At 40.8% G+C, this 21,491-nt stretch overlaps 3 protein-coding genes and 1 long non-coding RNA gene across 6 annotated transcripts in view; 1 reads left to right on the top strand and 3 right to left on the bottom strand.

Moving 5' to 3' along the window:
- Positions 1-319, bottom strand: part of LOC103457840 (uncharacterized) — a 2,190-nt gene extending 1,871 nt beyond the window's left edge. The window contains exon 1 of the long non-coding RNA XR_532485.1: positions 205-319. This is a non-coding gene — a long non-coding RNA (uncharacterized LOC103457840). The remainder of the gene's footprint in view (positions 1-204) is intronic.
- A 7,129-nt stretch (positions 320-7,448) lies between these two features.
- Positions 7,449-9,132, top strand: irak1bp1 (interleukin-1 receptor-associated kinase 1 binding protein 1). Its single transcript, XM_008398262.2, has 4 exons — positions 7,449-7,790; positions 8,361-8,442; positions 8,521-8,651; positions 8,749-9,132. The coding sequence occupies exons 1-4, from the start codon at positions 7,540-7,542 to the stop codon at positions 8,999-9,001; spliced, it is 717 nt and encodes a 238-aa protein (XP_008396484.1). The 5' UTR covers positions 7,449-7,539; the 3' UTR covers positions 9,002-9,132.
- Positions 9,133-9,273: 141 nt separating this feature from the next.
- Positions 9,274-12,574, bottom strand: LOC103457838 (uncharacterized). 3 transcript variants are annotated; one of them, XM_017302077.1, is made up of 7 exons: positions 12,317-12,574; positions 11,966-12,236; positions 11,789-11,878; positions 11,592-11,680; positions 11,165-11,325; positions 9,585-9,701; positions 9,274-9,499 (listed from the first exon to the last, which is right to left on the bottom strand). In XM_017302077.1, the coding sequence occupies exons 2-7, from the start codon at positions 12,088-12,090 to the stop codon at positions 9,389-9,391; spliced, it is 693 nt and encodes a 230-aa protein (XP_017157566.1). In that variant the 5' UTR covers positions 12,091-12,236; positions 12,317-12,574; the 3' UTR covers positions 9,274-9,388. The 3 variants fall into 3 exon arrangements, with proteins under 3 accessions (XP_017157566.1, XP_008396482.1, XP_008396483.1); XM_008398260.2 differs by having other exon boundaries at positions 11,966-12,215; XM_008398261.2 differs by having other exon boundaries at positions 11,966-12,107.
- Positions 12,575-12,957: 383 nt separating this feature from the next.
- phip (PHIP subunit of CUL4-Ring ligase complex) overlaps positions 12,958-21,491 on the bottom strand; it is a 43,288-nt gene continuing 34,754 nt past the window's right edge. The window contains 7 exon segments of the mRNA XM_017302227.1: positions 12,958-17,985; positions 18,106-18,249; positions 18,456-18,691; positions 18,785-18,990; positions 19,096-19,248; positions 19,369-19,521; positions 21,364-21,423. Coding sequence (XP_017157716.1) covers positions 17,276-17,985; positions 18,106-18,249; positions 18,456-18,691; positions 18,785-18,990; positions 19,096-19,248; positions 19,369-19,521; positions 21,364-21,423 — 1,662 coding nt within the window. The 3' untranslated portion in view covers positions 12,958-17,275.

Here is a 21,491-nt window from a genome sequence, read left to right as displayed (position 1 = left end):
AATTCAAGAACCACCAGCAATTCAAGAACCACCAGTAACTCAAGAACCACCAGGAATACAAGAACAAGCAGTTAGAGCAAGCACCAGTTTTACAGACCAACCAGTGAAACTAGAAGATCCATGATGGCACCCAATATCTGATTGTTCCAGTCTGGTACATTGTCTTTAAAACGGTACCTGCCCACGTACCGACTTTTCTCATACCTGATTGTGGTTCCTGGTTCTCCTGCTTCTCCTGGTTCTAATGTTCTGAATCAGCCAGCCTTTCTCGAAGCAGAGCATTTTCATTCATCAATTCCGTGTTCTGCTTACACAGGTTCTTGATTCTTTGACAATCTCTCCGCTGTTGGCTACGCAGATGGTCCAGTTCTTTCCAAAGATCGTCCAGCTCTCCAGACTGCTGATCCATCTTTCCCTGTGTCTTTTTCAGGTCTGTCTGAAGCTCCTGGACTTTTTCTCTGATAAATTTTTGGACATGTTCTAAAGATTGCGCTTCCTCTCTCCAATCCTTATATTTGCGCTCTCTTTCATCGAGCTCTGCACAAACCGACACTAGCTGCACACGGAGTGCATTGTTCTGACTTTCCAGTATATCATATCGTGCTTCCAGGCAATCAGGCCTGCATGCACGTCCATCTTGTTATCATAAGTTTTTTCATGTGAAATGCTCCCTGGGATTAAAGGAAGATGGATCACAGTCATTAGTGATGTCATAGAGCATGAGTGACATCACTGGTTCATCAAAGCCACTAGAAGCCTGTTGTGTGTGGGTGTGTATTCTGTATTTGAGGCCTTGTGGGGACCATTTTACTGGCACACGGGCGCAGAAGAGGGCTGTCTGCTCCTCTTCCGTGCATCAGAGCTCGCTCTGCAGCCATGTAGCGATGGCTTATTTTGACACACAGACTAACAAAACTACCACAAACACTGCACACACACTCACAAACTCTTAACTAACACACTTATCGTCTAAAAAACTCATCCGAAACACTCCTAGTAAAATCCAAAGCGTCACTGCGCTCCGGTCACTTCCCGTCTCTAAAACTCTCCAGAGCGTCTCGCACCACGTGTCTCCTTTCTCCCCCACAACATACCGACAAGACCTTTTCATTGGGTGTTTTAGAAATGTGGTACGTTTGAGGAAATAAAAAAAAGGATGTCATATTGCATTCAAGCATTTCCTGGTCACAAAACATTCACTGAATGAGTCGCAAATGCAAAATAATGAAACCCGCAGACTCCTTTTCGTCTTCCGGCTCAAAGCAGATCGCCGCTGCCTGCTGAGCGTTCATTCCTCACATAATCCTTTATATGCAGAACAGGAACCTCTAAGCTGAAAACAAATCACGAAGTGGATGCCACTGATCGCTCCGGTATCCAAACTTTGCATCAATTTCGCGATCTCACTTCCTTATCCGCTACGCCGTTCCGCTACTCTTTCACTGTAACTTGAACAACTTTACTTCATTTCTTCGCAACAAAATACAGACTATAATTATTTGTTGAAGATGTGAGATTTCCAATCTCCAATCGGTATTGGGTCACTTCAGGCTGCAGTCAGATTTGCTCACGAGACTGCACAGCACTACGGTTTCTAACAACAACAGCAGGAGAAATGCTTGACAGTGTGAAGAGGGTTAAAGTTCTAATTTTTCTACGGGGCGAAAAATTCAGTTTGTTCAGGCTTAAGGTTTAATTGTTTAAAATGACCAACCTGAAGTTAGATTGTAAAGGGTTGGATGACCTATCACGATATAAATGTAATGTCAGTTGATATCAATAATTATTGATCGGTTTTTCATTTAAAATACCTGAAATACTGCCAAACTGATGGCATAATCTTCCCTGTTTTCACTTTATGCCGTTGTTTATGTTTAAGGAGCTATATGATGGCGGAACATGTTGTTGCTAGGTAACCAAAGAGTGAGCGAGTTGCTAGGTAACTAAAGAGTAAGTGAGTTAGTTGATGCCACCAACCTTGTTTTTTATGAGTGGTTGGGCAGCTAAAAGCCTTTCCTCAGCCTACATTCCCCAGAATGCTGTGCAGTTCTGTATTGAATATTCTGTATTATCTATTAATATTACTCATATGTGTCTATTGCATAACATATCGTTATTGATTTATTGTCCAGCCTAAGCACGTTGCAAACAATCAGAAGTGCAACAAAAAATATTTCTTCTGGAACTCTGGCAACATTTTATAACGACGATTGATCAAGTCAGAATTCCCACTTTTTCAAATGGATTTTATCTTAGGAATTCTGATTTCTAAGCACAAATCAAAAGCACTGTGACGGTTGAGATTTTAACTCAAGGATATTTTGAACCTGTGATAGTCAAAATATTTTCTTTGTTGGTGATAAAGCTTGATTTCTTCAAACTTGGAACTCCCACATTACAACTACTGAGTACAATCAGAAAGCTTTTATAATATAAAATTAGCTGTTTATAATTTCCTCTATGTTATGAAATGTTTAAGCTTGTTAATATTTAATACCAGGAAATCTAAGAACTATTCTGGTCCCTTGCACTAAAAGCAAAGTAGGCAGCTGAGTCATTGTTTTGCAGAATCTCATTTTCTTGAATCTACACAGCCAGACTAGAAACTGAGTTTTCAGTCATTTTCACTTTGAAAATGATTTCTAAAAATCTGATTTGCTCACGAGACTGCACAGCACTGCGGTTTCTAACAACAGCAGGAGAAATGCTTGACAGAAAGTAGAAAGAGTGAGAAAAACAAAGGAAATGAACACTTGAAAGACTTCAGTCAGTTAGCTTTCTGATAAATAGCCGCCTTTTCAAAAATGACAATAACTGTAATAAAAACCAACTATATGCCTTGCTGCAGCCTCCACAAGTGAAACATGTGCTGTCTGACTTGAAATCTGTGTGGATGTGTGTGTGTGTGTGTGTTTTGCCCTAAAACTATGTGCAGAGAATCCTGCACTCATTAGTGCAAAGCCTCAGTGTAGACTAGCTCCAGTTGCAGCAGTAAATGCTGCCTTTGAACTTTTAATAGAGCCCTGAAACCCAACTAGGCCTTAAAAAATACAAATCTGCAGGAGAGAAAGGGGCAGAAATAGCAACTCATGAGAGCGTGAGACGAAGACCCGCTGCAGGAGTTAAACCGCCAAGCGACAGAGCGATAATTGATTATTTTAAATAATATCTGAAAAGTGGGTCAAAACCACTCCCGACGTGGTCACACGATGGAGGCACCATGTTGCGCCCACACCTGCGTGTGTGTGTGTGTGTGTGTGTCTACACCTTGATGCAGTTGGATGCAATTAAAACATGCAGCTTGTTCTGTGGGGCAGTTGGACTTGTGGGCATTTTACCAGAGTGCGGGTTTCTGCTGCAAAACCATCTGCAACAAACAGATGTTTAGTCTTTATGAGGTCTTTACAACAGGTTCGGCAAGTGTGTGTGTGTGTATGTGTGTGTGCGTGCGCGCGTGTGTGTATGTGTTGGCGTACACAGGTTTCTGGGTTAGACCCAAGATGGAAACCTCTCATCCGTAAACTGTAAAAGAGAGCAGAAATGGAAATGAGCAGGAAATTCAACTTTTTGCTCCAACAGCCATCGTTTTACAGGTTTGGACGTGCAGGACGGAGGTAAATCCCAGGCCAGCTGTGCGCGTCTTATGCTGGGCGAAGAACAAACAGTGCGAGAAGTGAGCATAAATTTGATTTTTCATCATTGCTTGGATTATCGGTTTATTTTCCGAGACTCTGTGCCGATGCGAAGATTTGCTCTGCGATGGGAGTGGAGAGGGGCTGCGAGCCGGACTGTTTATTTGGCTGGGTGCTGTTTACAGAGATGGGCGCTGTGGAGCTGAGTGACAGCAAGAGGAAATTCTTCTGATAATATACTGACATGCTGAGAATCCAGCAGGGAGCTTGGCTCTCCAAAATGAACTGAAAACACGGGATGTTTTATGAAAACCCGTCTGTTAAAAATATGACTTTGTGGAAAGTGTAAAAAAGATCAGAGTCTTCTAACTTATGGTCATCGTCACCTTCCTAAAATAATGGTCTGTAAGGGTTTTTTTATGGCAAAAGATGATTTATGTTTTTTTAAAAAAAGAAAAGAAAAACAATTACATTTGGCAAAAAAATGACTTATGGAATTATTTTAGGAAGGTGACGAAACTAAATGATTATATTATCACAACAAACTACAATTTTTTTCAGTTTCTAATAGCAACTGAAAAGATAAAAGTTGCGATGGTGTTCTTAGTCTATAAATATTACTCTCTGTTCATCTCAAGGTGTTTTTGTCATTATAATACTGTGGTAAAAGTGCATCACCATTCAATCTGTGTGGCAAATAAATATAAAGATTCCCAGTCTCTTTTATTTTTCCCAGCACATGATTACGACAATGACGATTTTTTTGGACATGCTGGAATAAAACGGGACAATATTAAACAAACCATTGTATAGGAGAACAATAATATAAAGGGAAATTAAGGTATTTCATCCCAGTTTCCATCGCAATCCCCGCAGCATGATACAGCCAACACCATGTTTAACCATCAGGGTGGTGTTTTCAGCGTTACGTGTGGTTCCTTGTTCGCCAATAGGGTTTTTTATGTCCTTGTTTTAACAATGGCTTTTTCTTTTTGTCTTAAAACTACCGTAGATTTGTGCACAGCTATTAATCTCTACAGCTCCTCCAGAGAAACCGTGGACCTTTTGTTAAATTTCTCCTACTGTTCTCTCACAAACCTCTTACGTCTTCGCAGAGCAGCTTTATTTATACCACAGCTTCTCTTCACAAACAAAAAAAATAGCTGCTTTTAATGTCACACCTTAACTTTAATTCGCCCCTTGTTTTCCCTCGTAACAGCTCTCCTTGCCTCCCAGCTAACAACAGAGTAATAGCAATACATAAAAGTTTAAATGATTAAAGTTCCTATATAAAAAAAACATTTTAGGAGGCTTAGTCGCTTAGTACCTACTGCTGGCTGAGCAACGATCACCACCTGAAGCTGTTGTTAAAAAACTAATTGATAAGTGCTGAGTTTACAGCTCAGAGTCCTGACGGGATGACTGTGGACGCAAACGCTCAAGAGTCTAACATTTATCGTCTGCTATCGGAGATCCAAAGAGGAAATCCTGAAAACAGAAAAACCCAGAGCGTTTACACAACAAAGCCGAAGACAGACGACAGCTGCAGACGCAGCGGAGAGCGAGCTGCAGGTTTTATTAGCCCCAAAGCAAAAAATAAATAAAATAATAATTAAAAAAACACTAGAGAGGGAAGAAATGCAGCGTAAACTATATGAAATATGGCAACGCGCACCGAGCGGAGTCTGGAGATTTTCTTGCACAATATGAAAATAAAACCGCCATAAAACTGCACGGGGCCTTGATTGTGGTCTATGGAGAAACATGGAGGGAGGCCAACGCAGCCAGCTCAGACCGAACGAGACGGAAGGGGAGACATATCAACAGATTTAGAGATCGTTACAGTCGGAGCTGTTCTTCAAATGTGACCACAGTCTCAAATCTATACGGACCCCGGCTCCTTTCATATCCACAGATGAGAGGGACAGAACCTCCCTGATCCTGTTTACTGTGCTCTTTACAGCCTTGTTTTATGGTAGTCATCATATGAAGTTAAACTTATGGTCATCATGCTGACATCTGAAAGCACCTTAGCCTTATGACGAATGCCAGAGTTATTTTAAAAAGCACAGTGAGTGATCCACCATTCGGCTTTGACACCGGAGAGAGCGGAGGTAGACTTTTCTTTCTTTCTTCTTTTTTTTTTTCCCTTTTAGAGCGATTCCTCATTAAAAAATATAAGAAGAATCCTCTGAACTTCAGCGGAGCTTTTAACAGTATGAGTCTCCTTTTCTCCGTCCTATGAAAACATCCCATCATACTGTGCTTTATCCCTCTTGGCTGGGGCGACGCATCAGATGTGGGGCTTTTCACAGAGCGTACCAGGGGACCGGCGAAACCAGAGACAACAACAACAAATACGTCCTTGTATTTTTAGGTTGTGATTATAATGCTCATTTCACAGTTTAATGCTCTAAGGAAACCAAATAAACTTTGCTGTACAGAGAGGAACCGGCGAGATCGAGATCAAATCTCTACTGCTTCCAAATGGGTCTTAAAAAGAACAAAACAAAGCACACAGAAAACTTCTGACATTCCCAGTTTGTGGGACATTTATTAATCCTTACTATTTGAGACGTGTTTCTTTTTATGTTTGTCATAATTAACCGACTTTATCTGCTGGCTTACATTAAACCAAATGTGAACTTGCTACAAAAATGCCACTTTGTTTTGACTATGAATATTTCTGTAGTCTTTATCTTAAATGTTCTTAAAAACATCAAGAGGCAACGTCAAAAGTTGGCACATTTAGACTTAAGGTGATATAGATTGCGATATTTACACCCCATCTCTGTTTGCTAACTGTTGCACTTTGCTGCCATCTACTGAGAAATCAGAGGTACTGAAAAATACGCATGAAACATTCAAATGCTTTCATTAGTGTACTGTCATAAACAAACACGACAGCAGCTAATATATTATAGTTTAGTACTTTCATTATTATTTGTACACTGTGCCTTCAAAAGTATTAACTCTGACATTTTTCCCAATTTACTACAGAATAAATATCCTTTTTTAGAAAAACATAAAAGCTGTAATTTGTAGTTGGTAAATTTTATGTAAAATGTGTCCATGGTTAATGACTCATTTTCATATGTGGGACATTTACTTACATTTTACTTAGTTACATTTATAAACCTGTTGCAAAAAAAGTACCTTTAGGAAGTAATTTTACTACATTGTTTTTTCTTAGTTGAGTAAAATTATGATATGCCACTCTTGAATGAAATTTCTGGCTACTTTATCCATGTTGCAGTGTTAGTAAATAAAAACATTTCTTTTTTATTAAAACTGCATAAGACACTGGCACACACAGTTTATGTTAAACGAGAATTTGGTATTTTAATCCTATTTCTATCTGCTGAGTCTGTTATGCTATTTTGAGGTCACGTAAATATATGGTATTTAATTTCCGTTTGGGCTCAATAAAGTATTTTAGAATTGAATTGATAAACAGCATACACTGTTACTGAAATTACTTTACTATACTTTAGTTTTTGTTCCATTAGTTTTACATTGGTAAAAAAAAATGACTTGGAAAAGTGCTTATTGTGCTTAAAATGTGTTATTTTGTAATAAATATATATCTTTGTAATGTATTTTTTAAATGAGCTTTAAAATACCAGAATTTGCACATAACCATTTTTTGTCTGTAATGAAATTATTGTAAAATATTAAAACATTCGATATACACAGTATTCAGGTAGCCATTTTACGTAATACTTTCTTACTCTTGCCTGAATAAGTTCTTCGATAGCTACTTTTAGTTTTTACTTGAATGAAAACACACCGAACTACTAGCTAATGTACCCACCGATACTCCTAGCACTACAAATCCCAGGAAGCCTTTCGTCCGTCGCCATAGAAGCGGGAAGTTCATTTTTTTGAGCTTATTTCCAGTTCCACTATGAACGCCCCGGTTCGCATCTTCGCCTCTTTGCCAGCGGCAGAAACCGACGATAAAGACAAACAGCAGGGCCTAGAGGTAACATGTCTCAATAAGCCGGTGAGGGAGGTTCAGGTGACCGGGGTGGCGGAGGTTTCCTGCCCGGCCGACCGAGCGTGGTTGCTGGTCAGTGTGACCAGCACGAAGGACTCGACAAACGAGGTGACTAACAGTATTTCACGGCGACTGGAATACATTTTCCAGACGATCAGGTAAAAACAACCGAGCTTAGAAAGTGACAAATTCGTATTGTAACGTTAACTAGCTTTTGTTCCTAGCGGCAACAGGTCTGCCGGTTAAAGTATTGTACTCCTTTAACCTATCCACACTTTCGACACATTGCACCCATGAAATTCAATATTATTGTGCTATAATATAGCAAACCAAAAGGGAAGTAAATTGTTCTCAGTGTTTTTCATAAATAAAACTACGTGGCTTGCATTTTTTAAATCATGTAGTTCCTCGGAATGCAATATTACGTCAGACCAAAATAAATTTACATAGAAATTTGTACATTGTACGTTTAACACCTGCTTCAAGGTTATTTTCAAAAGGTACTTTTAATCTGACAAAAGAACCTAATCGGAAAGCGTAGTCCAATTTAATGAAATGTATATTGTTACTAGCAATAACCTTGTTAAAAAAAATTTATTTGACAAATGTTACAATATTTCAGTTCTAAAATTTTATTTGTTCAGGATGCCATGAATCCATTCCTGCTATTTACAAAAAAAGGTCACTTATATTTAGTCTGTAATATAGTTTTCTTTCTTCCTCCTTAGACAACATGGCGTCAGCGAGGAATACACAACAGTGAGACGGAATGTTCGCCGACATGCTGAGACCTACACCATGGATGTAGAGGTGAGGTGTTTGGACGACTAATTGGTTTTGCAAGAGTTGAGTTGCCTGACATGACATCGTTGCCAAATGCGCCCACAGATCCTGGTGACCTTTTCAGAATTCAAGAAGATGGAGCATATGTGTTGCGTCCTACTGGAAAAGCTGGATAAGAGTGTCCAAGTGGGGACGCCTCGGTTCTTCCACAGCGCTGCGTGCCTGAGTGAGCTGAGGTGCTTACAGTTCCAAACGGGTATCGTCTCATTTAAATCAAACGCAGGAGTTGTAACCAGTGTGTTTGTGTTGGGTGGCGTTTCTTTGTTTTTTAAGGCTTCGCGCGTCTGTGTCAGCAGTTGAAAATGCTCAACAGAAGGCCAGTAAGATCGCTCAGCTGCTGGGGGAAAGTTTGGGGGCCACGTTGCTGGTCAGAGAGGAGGAGACCAAGGAGTGGAGGAATGAAGAGGAGGCTACAGGTGGAGATTGCAGCTTGACGCATGTTCCTCCTCTCCCACCTACAGCCACCGTCACCTCGCAAGTGTCTGTTTCCTTCAGTTTCAGAGACAAAAGCAGGAAAAAACTCTAAACACATTTCGGAGAGTCTAGAAACACTTTATTGCACGGTTTTCACGCTTGAACAGATGTTCAAATTTCATAGTCTTTGCCAAAGTCGAAGCAGTCCCGGTGGCTTTCATTAAAATCGTCTGCACACTTTAAGCTAAAATACTGTAAATTATATATATAAATATATATATATAAAAAAAAGAACTTTGACTTTCTTATATTTGTTACTTCTAATACCAATATTTGTCTCCATATTCCAAAATACAAAAGTGAACCCCAGCGAGGAGAGATTCGGTGTGTGTCTCTGATTTACACACACGTTGGTGTTTAAGTTCAATACCTGTCTTCGAAGAAACGTCACGACAAACTGAGACCAAGCTCAGGAGCGCAATCGTGAAAACCGTCCCAGTCAGTCGTCCTCGGTCTCGTCCTCTGGGAACAGCTCCCTGAGCCAGTCCTGCATGACGAAGCGCGTCCCGTCAAAATGCGTGAAGTAGTTCTCCAGGGTGGGAATGTCCGGCTACAAACATCCAACCGTCAGCTCAAGATGCGAGGAGTGTGTGAGCATAAAACAAACCTTAAGTTCTGCGGCAGTACGTCCTTACCCTCATCCCTGTGATGCGCTCCAGCTGTGTTTGAGGCAAGTATGCAACCATCAGAGAAGAGGGTCCTGGCCCGCCAAACAGCACCTTGTAATGTGGCGTTTTCTCCGCCTTTGTGTCCTGTTTTCACACAAAACAACGTACAACTTCTTTTTTCTTTTTTTTTCAACAAGGTCTCTATACAGTCTAATTGGACTTGACATCAACAAGGAGTCAAAATGGGTCTGATATTAAAAAAATAAGGATATACGGATAAGTATCACATGTTCTTATTTAAAGAACCTTGTGACACTGCATGGCATCAGGAACTCTTTTGAATACTAGGAAATTTTTAAATAAAAATCTGTTTTCTCTATAAAATGAAAATTGTTAGGATAGACATGTGATCAATATCAATAGAAGATTTGTCAGAAAGAATTTTGATAATTTCATCTAACTCTAATCCAGAGTCGCGGGGCATTCTGGGGGGATGTAGGCAGAGGAAAGGCTTTTACCGCTAAACGTCTTACCGACTCAGCTAAGAAATGTTGGTGGCATCAGCTAGCTCACTCTTTATAAGCTAGCAACAACTTATGTAACTTGCACAGTAGCAGTTCCATGTTGCCTCCAACATACTCTGGTACAGTTCATTCCTCAGAGGTCTGTGTAGTCGAAAAGGACTCAAAGTGAACGTCTGCCGGAGACATTCACACAAAGGTATCGGATGTGTACTCGGTGATGTGCTGAGTCGAACAGGAAACTGCTTGACAGGAAACAATGTTCACATCGAACTGATAATGTTGAGAGTCAGCGCAACCAGTTTGCAAGGACACATTGTGTGACTGCCACTCTTTGTGCAGCTGACAGTTATGTGGTGGAAAGTAAACAGGACTGGGTGCCCAACTAGCTCATCAAACGTGCTAGCATCCATTCGGATTATGGGGAGGATAAGGAGTTTGTCACAAGAAATGTAGGTAATAAATACGCTTGACTATAAAATCTTGACCATCCGCGGACAATGCTGTCACCACTTGCAAGTGAAAGGAGAAAATGAGTACAATCGCTCTAGAAGAAATTGTGCATAAAAGAGGAAAGGCCACGTCTCAAGGTTGGCAGTACTTTGAATAATTTAAAACCAAAAACGACCAATAATTAAACGGATCAACTGATAATGAAATGCTTGTATTGCAATCCTTTTTCAGCCGTATTGCCCAGCCCTTAAACAAAATATGTGTAAAAAAAAAGTACCTCATCCTTACTCATGAGTATATGGAGGATCAAGTTCTTTGTTAGAGTAACATTGAAAAAAACGTATATTCTCCAATAAACTGAAAATGGGTTGCCATATTGGCTCACCAGACACAAAGTTCTTATCCTATGGCATTCTTAGTCTCCCAACCTAAATCTTGTAGAAGCCCTGTAGGGTGCGCTGGATAAAGCAATAAGAGCAAACCAAGGACCCTAGGTTATGTCTAAGAATGTGTAAAGAGGAATGAACAGTTCTCCAGATCTGAATCCTCCAGGAGCGCTTAGAAATGTGGCCAGTCCAGTGAGTTATTGAAGCAGAACGACCTTAAAGATATGAACGAGTTCTGCTCACCAACCTCAGAGTTTGAATACATCCTGTCCACCCACTCCTGAGGAGCTCGCAGTTCTTCGTCCCAGCTCACCACCACTCCGATCATGTGGCCCTTCCTCTCCATCACCACCTCTCCGACCCGCAGGAACACAAACGGGGGGCGAGGGCTGCGCACTGCCTTGGAGGCTGCAGGGGCAAAAGGTGTGCAAGTTTTTAAAGCAAGTACCGAAAGGGAAATCAATCACAGGGAAGACGACTACATCAGGGCTCCTTATTAAAGTCTACTAGATATTATCCAGATAAGATGCTAGTGTCATTAGTGGTGATTATAATACCTTAGAGGATGATCAAACACTAAAGATTCAGAAATGGCACTGGGTGAAACTGGCAGCAGCACGAAAATAACACCGTATCTAAAGTAAAGAGAGTACATATACTGGAATTTCACAAACCTCCAAAGAATCCATGATCATTATCAAATATCATTGTTTCTATTGGTGGAGACACTTGTTCCTCTTCTTGTCCCAACCCAACCAGAGACCTGCAGGAAGTACGAATATTTGTTTACAAGAAGAAGCTGAGTTGGGTTTGCTTAGTAAACCTAAATGGAAAGAAAAGAGTTTATTTCAAAACTTAAAAGTCTACTCACTTAACTTTGGACAACTGCTGGTTTGTCCAGTCACTCCATGCAGTAGCGTTAAGGTATGACGTTCTCCACTGTTTCCATATGCGGAGCAACCTGAAAAGCATTTAAAAATATCGCCCTATATTATCACAATGTAATTACATTACTTTAAGAAAGGGCTTTTATAGCGCTACCCCTTACCGCGTGGTTGCGTGGTAGCGCTGCGCCGCCGTGGAGCCGCACCACCGGGAGATGAAGTACTGCGCGGGCACGGCGGAGAGCAGGAGTGCGATCTGCAACGCGGCGGCGGGGCTGAGCTGAGGCATGGCTGCGCAGCTGGCACCTGAAGGCGGACCGGCGCGTCAGGTGCATGCGGGGAGTGCGGAACTACTGAAGCCAAAGTCTATGAAGGCTGTTTTTTTGTTGTTGTTTTGGGGTGGGGTTTTTTAGCCTCCATAAGGAAAAAGATTTACTGAAATGTATTTATTATAATTTAACGGAAAAAAGCTTTGACACAGTAACAGCTTATTTCTGTAACAGTAGCTCTCTTACCTCTTTCTGACGTCCAAACTTTCCTTTCTATCTGCTCAACATTGTGCTGCGGACAGTTTGCGTCTGGGAAACCTGAGCAGAGTGACGAGGTTTCACTTCTGTTTTATTTACATAAACGGCAACCCATGCCGCCGCCACCTGTGTATTTACAGTATTTCGAAAAACTTTCCGAAACAGGTGCTCTGCCCAATCACAGCACCCCACGGAGGAGCGGACGGACCTTTAGCGACCCGCCACGTCAGGAAGCTCGTGAGGTCCGGGTGAGTGACACCTGCGCTTTAGCGACGCAAGGGGGCAGACTTGTTCATCCACTGCCGCAAAACCCACTTTATAGGAAATAAATCTGAGGAGCGCTGAGAACTTAACACATGTAATTACAATAATTACACGATATCTTTTTTTTGTTTACAAATTTAGTGATATTTTTCTATGACTACTACTGAAAATGGTCCAAAATTTAGTTTCTCAGAAAATTTATATTAAAACTAACAAAAGCAAGATTGTTATGGAAGTACATTTTGTGTTTTATTTTGAAATCGAGGTCTCACAATCTGGAGGAAGATCTTTCTGCTTCCTGAATTAATGCAGCAAGGATACAAATCACATTTTCTTATGCCACAAATAACGAAAAGTAAGCCGAATATGGAAACACAACTGTTTATTTACTTAAAATATTGGTATGAACTAACAGGACAGTAGTACTCCCCTACACATACATTCTAGCTTTATGCCTTTTATTTTTATTTTTTTTGCATCACTTCCTTTAAATATAAAAAGTATCCAAACTAACAAAGACAGCTTCATCAATAATTTCACATAAAAGACCCCCCTCCCGCCCCTCTTCTCACTTTTATCTCCGTCAGCTCCATAAAACCTAAAATTTTTAAACATCTCAAAACACTTCCAGGTGGCTCACGTGCGCCCACTTCACTCACACACACACGCGCGCGCGCGCACGCACGCACGCACACACACACACACACACACACAGATGCTTCAGGCAGGCGCCACAAGCAGCATGACTCTGCCACACATCTACAGAGCCTCACATTGAATAGATCCCGTGTTCTCATGAAAACATAAATGCACAAGTGCAGCTCTGAACTGCCGAACCAGGGATTTAAAATGACAAAGACATATTTTAAGGGGACTGCTGTAAACGTAAGCCCCATATCACAAAGTAAAGAATCCCGGGTCAGTAGATTAATCTGTGCATTCAGATAGACAGATTTATTGGTACCCCAGGTAAAGACGGATGAAACGCCTAAAACAAGCTTTTATTGCAAGTATATAATCTCACACAGATCAATTTAAAATGTACATTCAATTAGTAGAAAAACAATCCCATTAGAAGTAATTAAGAAAATCAGTGATGGTGTATTATTTGTTCCCTTCATCTGATAATGGCAACCAAGAGTGAACCAGGAAAAAAATATTGATTGTGATGTACAACCATCACAAACATAAAGATTTAAAACTTGCTATTATACTTAAATTGGGTTTGGACCAAAGGACAAATATGTGGGAACCACTAGAGGGGCTGTTATGCTGTGGGCCTTCTATTTATGCAAAACCAGGACATTTGAAATAAAAGTCTGCTGGCATGTCCCAGTAAACTTGGGGGGCGGGGGGAAGCTGGCAAAATGATCCTCAACATTTTGCCAGGTCAACACTGAAGTGATTCACAAAGCATAGAGTCAATACTTCAGTGAACATTTCAGCCCAATGGACTAAATCCGAAAGAAAAGTAGCAGCTAAATGTGTGAGATTATACCACTGCAATAATAGATGTATTTATTTCTAAAGTTTTTACACCTTTCCCTGTGGCACCAACAGAGTTTTATAAGTCTGTCTACTTTATTACTATACATTTGAATTGAAAATAACATTAAAACTTTATGTGCACATAGAGTAGTTATAAAGTGATGTTATTTTTTTTTTAAAAGCCATGAATAAACACTTAAAGCCAACTAAATCTTCCACTCAAAATAAATACTTCCATGGGTAAAGATTTAAACCTCAATTGGAAAACATATTTTGTCTCACCCTGTTGAGAAAAACAATCGCTAGTATTTGGCCCTTTCAGATTTAAAATAAACTTTTTATACAGACATTCTAACAACTAAAAAGAAGAAAAAAACCCAACAAAATCTTAAAATGTGTGGCAGAGCATAAAGCATCATTCTATCTCCATGGATCAATCCATTGATATATCCTCTTGTATGGCAGGGAGACAGACAGAAGACATGTAAAACACATCATATATAAATGAACATCCACAGTGGAGACAATAAAAGTTAGTTAGAAAACACATTCAAAAGCCATGTTCTAAAACTTCAGTGCCCACAGACAGAATTTGGCATTGACAAACCTTTTTTTCTTTTTTCTTTTAACAAACAATGACAAACAGGATATATGTTCAGTAATACGTGAGCTATGAGATGAACCAGGTGTGTGTTGACACTAGCATCCAGTCTGTCCCACAACATGTGATGAAACTCGCAGATTTTGGCATTCACTTCCTCTGTACTGGAAGAGAAACAAAATACCGGGAACGGATGCATCTGTATAAACTCTGTACCCATTGCGTGTGGCAAAAAGAGAGTCCAAAGTTACAAAGTTCTTTTTTTTCTTTTTCATAAACTCAAAGTCCAGTTCTCAGAATACAGAAATGAGCAGAAACAATAAGTCAAAATGTAAAATGATAAAACAAGGCCCCATAAGGGAAAAAAAAAAAAAAAAAAACAGAGGACTCAATATGCCAGAGTAGCAAAGGCACACTATCAGAAACATGAAGCTGTTTTTCCGGAAAAATGCAGTTCGAGCCGGTTTCCCTCCACTCTCCGCTGTTTTGCTTTCCAAATTACAAGAAAGTTGCAAGAACCTAGGAGACAGGTTTGCATGTGAAAAGTGAATGCTGTCACCGTAGAAGCATCTCAACATTCTTTCCAACTTGTTTTAGAAACGTGGCAGATGCATCTCAAAGCTAGCGACCACTCTCTGTACCGTAGGGTCGGTTACGTCGACGAGTTAATTCTTCTCAGCAGCTCTGAAGTCGTTTCTTTGAGCGGTTCCGCAACCATCAAACTGTATGCCACTGTTTGTACGCTCCAGGTGAAGCCTGCACTCGGTTGTGTTAAAAACCAAAACACAGACACACACACACGCAGACACATCATTGCCGGTCAGATGTTTACATCCAATCACCATGGGCATGAATGACAGGGTGTTGAACTATTTCTACAACTAAACACAAGAGCTGGTGCACAAGTTGAAATTTATTGTAGATTTTGAAAATGACACGTTTAAGGTTAAATATGTACTGTTTGGCTCCGCTAATATTTAGTGAAATTCCCCTTTTTCAGTTGCTAAGAAACCAACAGGCTAAAAATGATTCTATCTTTTGAGAGATGGCTGTCTCATTTCCTGTTGGAAACAACTAACCCTTCTTGGTTACATAAGATGATTTTACATCTAAACCTGTCAGGTGTATGAATATTTTAGAGCTTAACCTGAAATTAACAGCTACTGTTAAGTTGAAGAATTCACTATTAAACCCAGAAGTACGACTGGCAGCGAAACAGACCCTCGGTATAATACTGCTGCGACCGAGCTTAACAGATGGAACAGAGTTCTCAGGTTTAAAATGTTTCATTTTAATCAATCACAGTTTGATTAAAATGAATCAAACTGAATCATATTCAAATGAATAATATTGTTGGAACCTTCAACAATATGTTGAAGGTTCCAATGGGGCAATGATCCCAGGCCCATCAGAAATAGTTTTTTAGTTGATAAATCGTGCTAAAATTAATCTTCTGGAATGTCCCTGACAAATACCCTATCAAAGTTTCATGGGAGGAAACCAAACTACAAATTCTACGAAAAAGTCTGGTCAAACGTTCTGCTAAAATCATACCAGAAACTTCTCCCAACCGTTAGTCTGGTTGTATTTAATATTTGATCCTGTATGTATAATTTTAAACCTGTGTGGATTAGAAAAAGCCCATCAAAAAAAATCTAAAATTGCTCCAAATTTTTGGTTTTAAAATTCAAGTTGCATCTTAGTTCACCTACAATATAAGGTGCCTCAAATTAAGATGACATTAACGCCAATAATGACTGGATGCAAACGTGCGACCGGAACTGTACTTGCAAAATGCAAGTTTGTAGATAAACAGGCACATGCACACCCACACACCTTACGTGTAAAAGGCACAAGGTATTGCTAATGCAGAGGACGCATTCAGAAATGATATACAAGCGCATCAATGACTTCTTTCACTCATGCATCATATTTTTCCGCATCACAGTAAAACCAGCTTTCAGGAAGAAGACGCTTCCTCTCTCTAATTAACATGCAGAAAAGAAAGAAAAACATTTACAGTACACAAAATGTACAGATGTACAGTACCGACAAAGGTACGCCATTTGGTATTTTAGCACAAACAGACACGCTCAGCTCAGCCAATGTGTAAGACTTCCAAATCAGAGGGACGATCATATGAAACTTTAGAAAGAGCAATGAAAAGGTTGTATAAAAAACAGAAAGGATGAAGTTAGGGGGAGAATATGTGGTCTTAGTCCAGTTGTTCGCGTAGGTCAGACCGATTTACTTTTCGTCCCAATCTGACTCTGAACTGTGTTTAAGGTCCGGCAGAGAGGTTCGTCAGACGAAGTGAGAAACACCGCCTTCACAGAGAGATTCTGTGTGCTCCTGTGGGATCCAACATGGATCAATAGAATAGGAGGTGTGGGAGCATATGAACATGCAGTGCTAAAGTGCTTAGTGGGCAGAGAGGAAGGTGCGGTCAATGACAAGCAGGGTAACAGGTAACGGCACAGTTTGCTCTCCGTAGCGTCAGCCAACTGAGCCTCCGTTTGGTCTAAAGCATCCGATCCGAACATCCCGCCGGGATCTCTCGGCCCTCTGAGCACTCGAGCTTGTGCATATGTTCTTTACCAGCCTATGAGATTGGCTTTGGCCTTTTCTGTCAGTTTGCGGACGCGTCCCTTTGAGGACGTCCCAAAGGTGATTGACGAGTCCTCAAAAAGCAACTGCCTCTGTTCCTCCTCTGAGTCCTCTTCCATGTACCAGGCGGACCGCCTTCCTTGGTTACGTGTGCGCATCGACCCTATCGTCCCCTCTCCAGCCTCGTCCTTTGGAGACTCTTTCCGACCCGATCGCTCGCAGGAAGTCTGGGGATGAGGCGTGGCCTCCTCATTGGTTCTCCTGCTGCTCCTTCTCAGCGGTGAGGGCTCAGGCGACTCAGCAGGAGATGTCGATTCCTTCGTTTTTACTATCCGCGGTCGGCCTCGTCGCCTAGGTGTCACCGCTGCGCCGGAGTCTGATGGTGCTGACGTTTCCGGGGCAGAGGATATGCCGCCTTCGTCCCCTGTGGAATGGTCCAGCTCGTCATCTGGAGTGGAGCTCCGGCGACTCCCAGTCTGTCTCAACTCGTCCTTTTCCTGCTTGCTCTTTCTGCCTTTCTTCTTGCCAGGCGGTCGACCTCGGGGTCTTGAGGGGCTGGCTGGAGTCGGAACTTCTGGAGGACTCACCGGTGAGTCCATTTTGGACCGTCGCCCCCTTCTTCCCATGCCTAAGGACATGTGACCGCTGTGTCCATTCAGATGGGCCGTACTTTGAGTCGAGGCGCTGGAAGGAGAACCTTAAAAGGAAAAAGATGGACAAAAAGAGAAGACACAAGTAGATGCGATTTATCGTTTGCTCTGTAGGTTCAGTCTTAAACCAAAGCTATGTCATTTCATTTGATGTTGGAAACACCAACCGGGTGTGTGTCGCACGGGGGTTCTGAGTTTCCTGCGAGTGCTTCCACCGCTACTGTCTGCTGCTGGAGGGGGCGTGGCCTTTTCAGGAACTGGTGGCGTTGAAGCTCGGACAGAATTATGAGCCCGCAGTGAGCGAGAAGATTCTGACAATAGACAAGAGATACAGCAATTTGGCAAATTACTAAATGGGTCACTGTCATTTCGTGACCATATAAAACAGCTTATGGTTTTAAAAGTTACACTTTTATCTTTCCTCACCAAGAATATGAAGACATTGACTAGGCCAGTCTAAGACAAGATCAGACTTTGATCTAAACTACTCTGTCAGGAGTATTTGATTTAATCTCACCTCCTGTGCTCGGTGTGCTGTTAGTGATATTACTTGATGAAGGAGGTGAGGAGTGTGCAAAGTGGCGTGCGGAACTACGCGTCCGTCCCGGAGCTGGGGTATCCGCTTTACCGTTGACCAGCTGGGGCGTCTGTTTCAGAGGGACATGTTGTCTGAGGGAAGGCGGCCGGGACGGAGCTGGTGACGGCTCCTTCTTGGCAGTCACCCTGGATGATACGCGTCTTTTCCTCTCTGGGCTACAAGCAGTCGGAAAGGAAACCGAGGGATCGTCTTTAGCTTCAGGTTTACAATTAAAAACAAATAGTAGTGATTTTCCTTATTTTTTTTACCTGGATGCATTGCTACTTGTGGGGGATTCGCTCCTCCTTCTCTTTGTCGTGTGCCTTGTCTGTCTATCTGCGGCATGTCGCTTCTGTCTGTCTGTCCCACGTCTGGTCAATTTATCTGTCATGCCGTGGATTGCTTTGTAATCAGAAAGGATGGGGCTGATATGCTCCTCAAACAGCGCAGAAAGACGAAGACTCATGCTGTATATCTGCAAACACAAGGCACAACTGAAAATCAATCATAAAATAAGAAAGAGCTGACTGTAGAAAGACCTGTTAGGGTTTGGAAGTGTCTTTTTGCGAATGATTCTCACCCGGGACTTTTTACTGGGTGTGTACGCTTTGGAATTGCTGAAAATGAGTCTGACATCCTTGCAGAGCTCAATGGGAGATGGATAATTTCCTTCAGTCAGCTTTTTTAGAACTGTGCCAAAGTCCATCGGAGAGTCGACTATTTGCAGGTAGTCCTACAGATGCAGACAGGAGCAGAGAAGGAAGAGGGAAAGAACAAAGATGATTAATAATATCAGCTACAGAACTGAAGCAGCACATGGCATCCGTAACATAGGGTTTTGAATCATTCGTACCGGGTACTCCTGTATGTCCACCGGTTCTCTAAAGGGCTCAGAGTCTTCACACTGAAAGATAAGGTCCAACAGCTCCTTGCAGCGTCCTTTCCAAGCATGAGGATCATAAGAACGAGGACGGGTCCGTAACTGGCGCTTCATGGGTTGACGACCCTACACAGTAAATCCAAAGTTAATGGCACACACTGCAGTGGCTTACAGAAAGCTCTCTCTTCTATAATATATCTCTTCTGAAATGCATGAAAGTGACCACTACAGGTGTTTTATTTTCACTCATGAGCAGCCGACACCGATAATGGCAACACTAGAAAATTTCTGAAGAAATTTAAAAGGGCCTGCCAAAGTGTGCCTGCCGGTTGGAACCCAATTTTTTGGTGCTAAAAATTAGCATCAATGCTAAAGTAAGCTACATTGTACTCAATAACATGTGGAGAGTCAAAAGCATGTTGAGTAACATGGACAATACTCCATTCAGTATGTTAAAATTGGTGTAGAAGCTAAAATTAGCCAAAATGCTAATGTTAGCCTAAATGCTGCTAGTGGCATGTGGGGTATAACTAGCATGTTGTCTTTGATTTCCTCCATTCAGAGTGCTAAACGTAGCTAATAAATAAAACAATGGCTAAAAAGCTTAATTTAGGGAAAAGCCTACTGCTAATGTGGGAAGTAGCTATGGCTAACGTACTGTAATGTTCAAAGGTCTAACAAAAAAAGACATTGGTTTTAAATACTGTATACAAATGATTAAGCACACAACTTTATTTACATCCAGTGCTGTTACTATTACAAAGGAGGAGTACAAACAGGAGGACCATCTGATTTTAAAGGGACAGGGCAGAACCGACACTCCATAAGCCGCTCTAGTTCCAGTGAGGGGCAGTGCACTGCTAATGTTAATGTCTTCTGAATTTTACTTTTGCAAAAGTAAAAATCAAATGTTTACTTCGTGGCACTTGGTTACCAGAAAACGTGCTCATCTCTTAGCAACAGATTATCAACAAATATAGTTATTGTAAAAAAAAAAGAAAAAAAAAAGAGATTTCTTCTGCTCTTTTGAAATACTACTTATGTTATACTACTTAACAAGAATTGTGCAGTTGGCGAGTCTTTCAGAAAAGTTAAATTTATTTATTTATTTTTGTCATGGGTGGTAAATATATTATAAAACAGCCATTCAACACAAAATTAAAAATCTGATTTATACTTCGTGGCAGTTCGTTATCAGAAAAAGAAAAAGCTAATCTCTTCACAGCAAATTATTTATCGTTTCTAAAATATAAGCTATTTTGAAATACCGTTTGTTTGTTTGTTTAGACACAAGAAATTTACAGTTGGTAATATTGCAAAAGTAAAAATCAGGTGTTTACTTAGTGGCACTTGGTCGCCAGAAAACGCGCTCATCTATTAGCAACAGATTAACAATAAATACTGTTTTTGTTTTTAAAAAAATTAAGATTTCTTCTGCTCTTTTGAAATATTACTTGTTTTATACTATTTAATAAGAACTGTGCAGTCGGTGAAATTTTCAGAAAAGTGAATTTTTTATTTTTTTTGTCATTGGTGATGAATATATCTGAACCAACATTCAACACAATAGTAAAAATCAGATTTACACTTCGTGGCAGTTCGTTACCAGGGGGGGGGGGGGTCTCATCTCTTACCATCAAATTAATTATCGTTTATAAAACAAACTCTTTTGAAATACTGTTTATCTGCTTAGACACAAGTAATTTACAGTTATTAAATTTTAATAAAGTAAAAATCAGATTTATACTTCGTGGCAGTTCGTTACTAGAAAAAACACTCATCTATTCACACCAAATTAATTATTGTTTATAAAATATAAGCTCTTTTGAAATACCGTTTATCTGCTTATTTATTTATCTGTTTATCTTAACGGCGAAAGGAAGCGTCAGTTATTTTGAGGTGTAGAGCAATAGCTGGCTTACATGCATTGCTATGGCAGGCCCCAATAATGGCAATTAGCCATGTTACCTTATGGTTTCGGGTTGATGTTCCTGGAGCATTATTATCCTCATCATCCTCCTCCTCATCCTACACAAGAAAAAAAATGACAAAGGGCCCATTATAAATTATCTCGCAGCCAACTGCAGCTATATTTC

Source organism: Poecilia reticulata, linkage group LG21 (genome assembly GCF_000633615.1).
Source record: "Poecilia reticulata strain Guanapo linkage group LG21, Guppy_female_1.0+MT, whole genome shotgun sequence".
In the NCBI taxonomy this organism is placed as follows: Eukaryota; Metazoa; Chordata; class Actinopteri; order Cyprinodontiformes; family Poeciliidae; genus Poecilia; species Poecilia reticulata.
This window is presented reverse-complemented; position numbering and strand designations above follow the sequence as displayed.

What these genes read in the sequence shown, in the direction of transcription:
- irak1bp1 (XM_008398262.2), top strand. Translation starts at nt 7,540, where the DNA reads ATGAACGCCCCGGTTCGCATCTTCGCCTCTTTGCCAGCGGCAGAAACC. An exon ending in TACATTTTCCAGACGATCAG is followed by an intron (nt 7,791 to 8,360) that starts GTAAAAACAACC and finishes CTTCCTCCTTAG; the next exon opens with ACAACATGGCGTCAGCGAGG. An exon ending in GCGTGCCTGAGTGAGCTGAG is followed by an intron (nt 8,652 to 8,748) that starts GTGCTTACAGTT and finishes TTGTTTTTTAAG; the next exon opens with GCTTCGCGCGTCTGTGTCAG.
- LOC103457838 (XM_017302077.1), bottom strand. Translation starts at nt 12,090, where the DNA reads ATGCCTCAGCTCAGCCCCGCCGCCGCGTTGCAGATCGCACTCCTGCTC. An exon ending in TGATCATGGATTCTTTGGAG is followed by an intron (nt 11,326 to 11,591) that starts GTTTGTGAAATT and finishes TTGCCCCTGCAG; the next exon opens with CCTCCAAGGCAGTGCGCAGC. An exon ending in AGCGCATCACAGGGATGAGG is followed by an intron (nt 9,500 to 9,584) that starts GTAAGGACGTAC and finishes GGATGTTTGTAG; the next exon opens with CCGGACATTCCCACCCTGGA.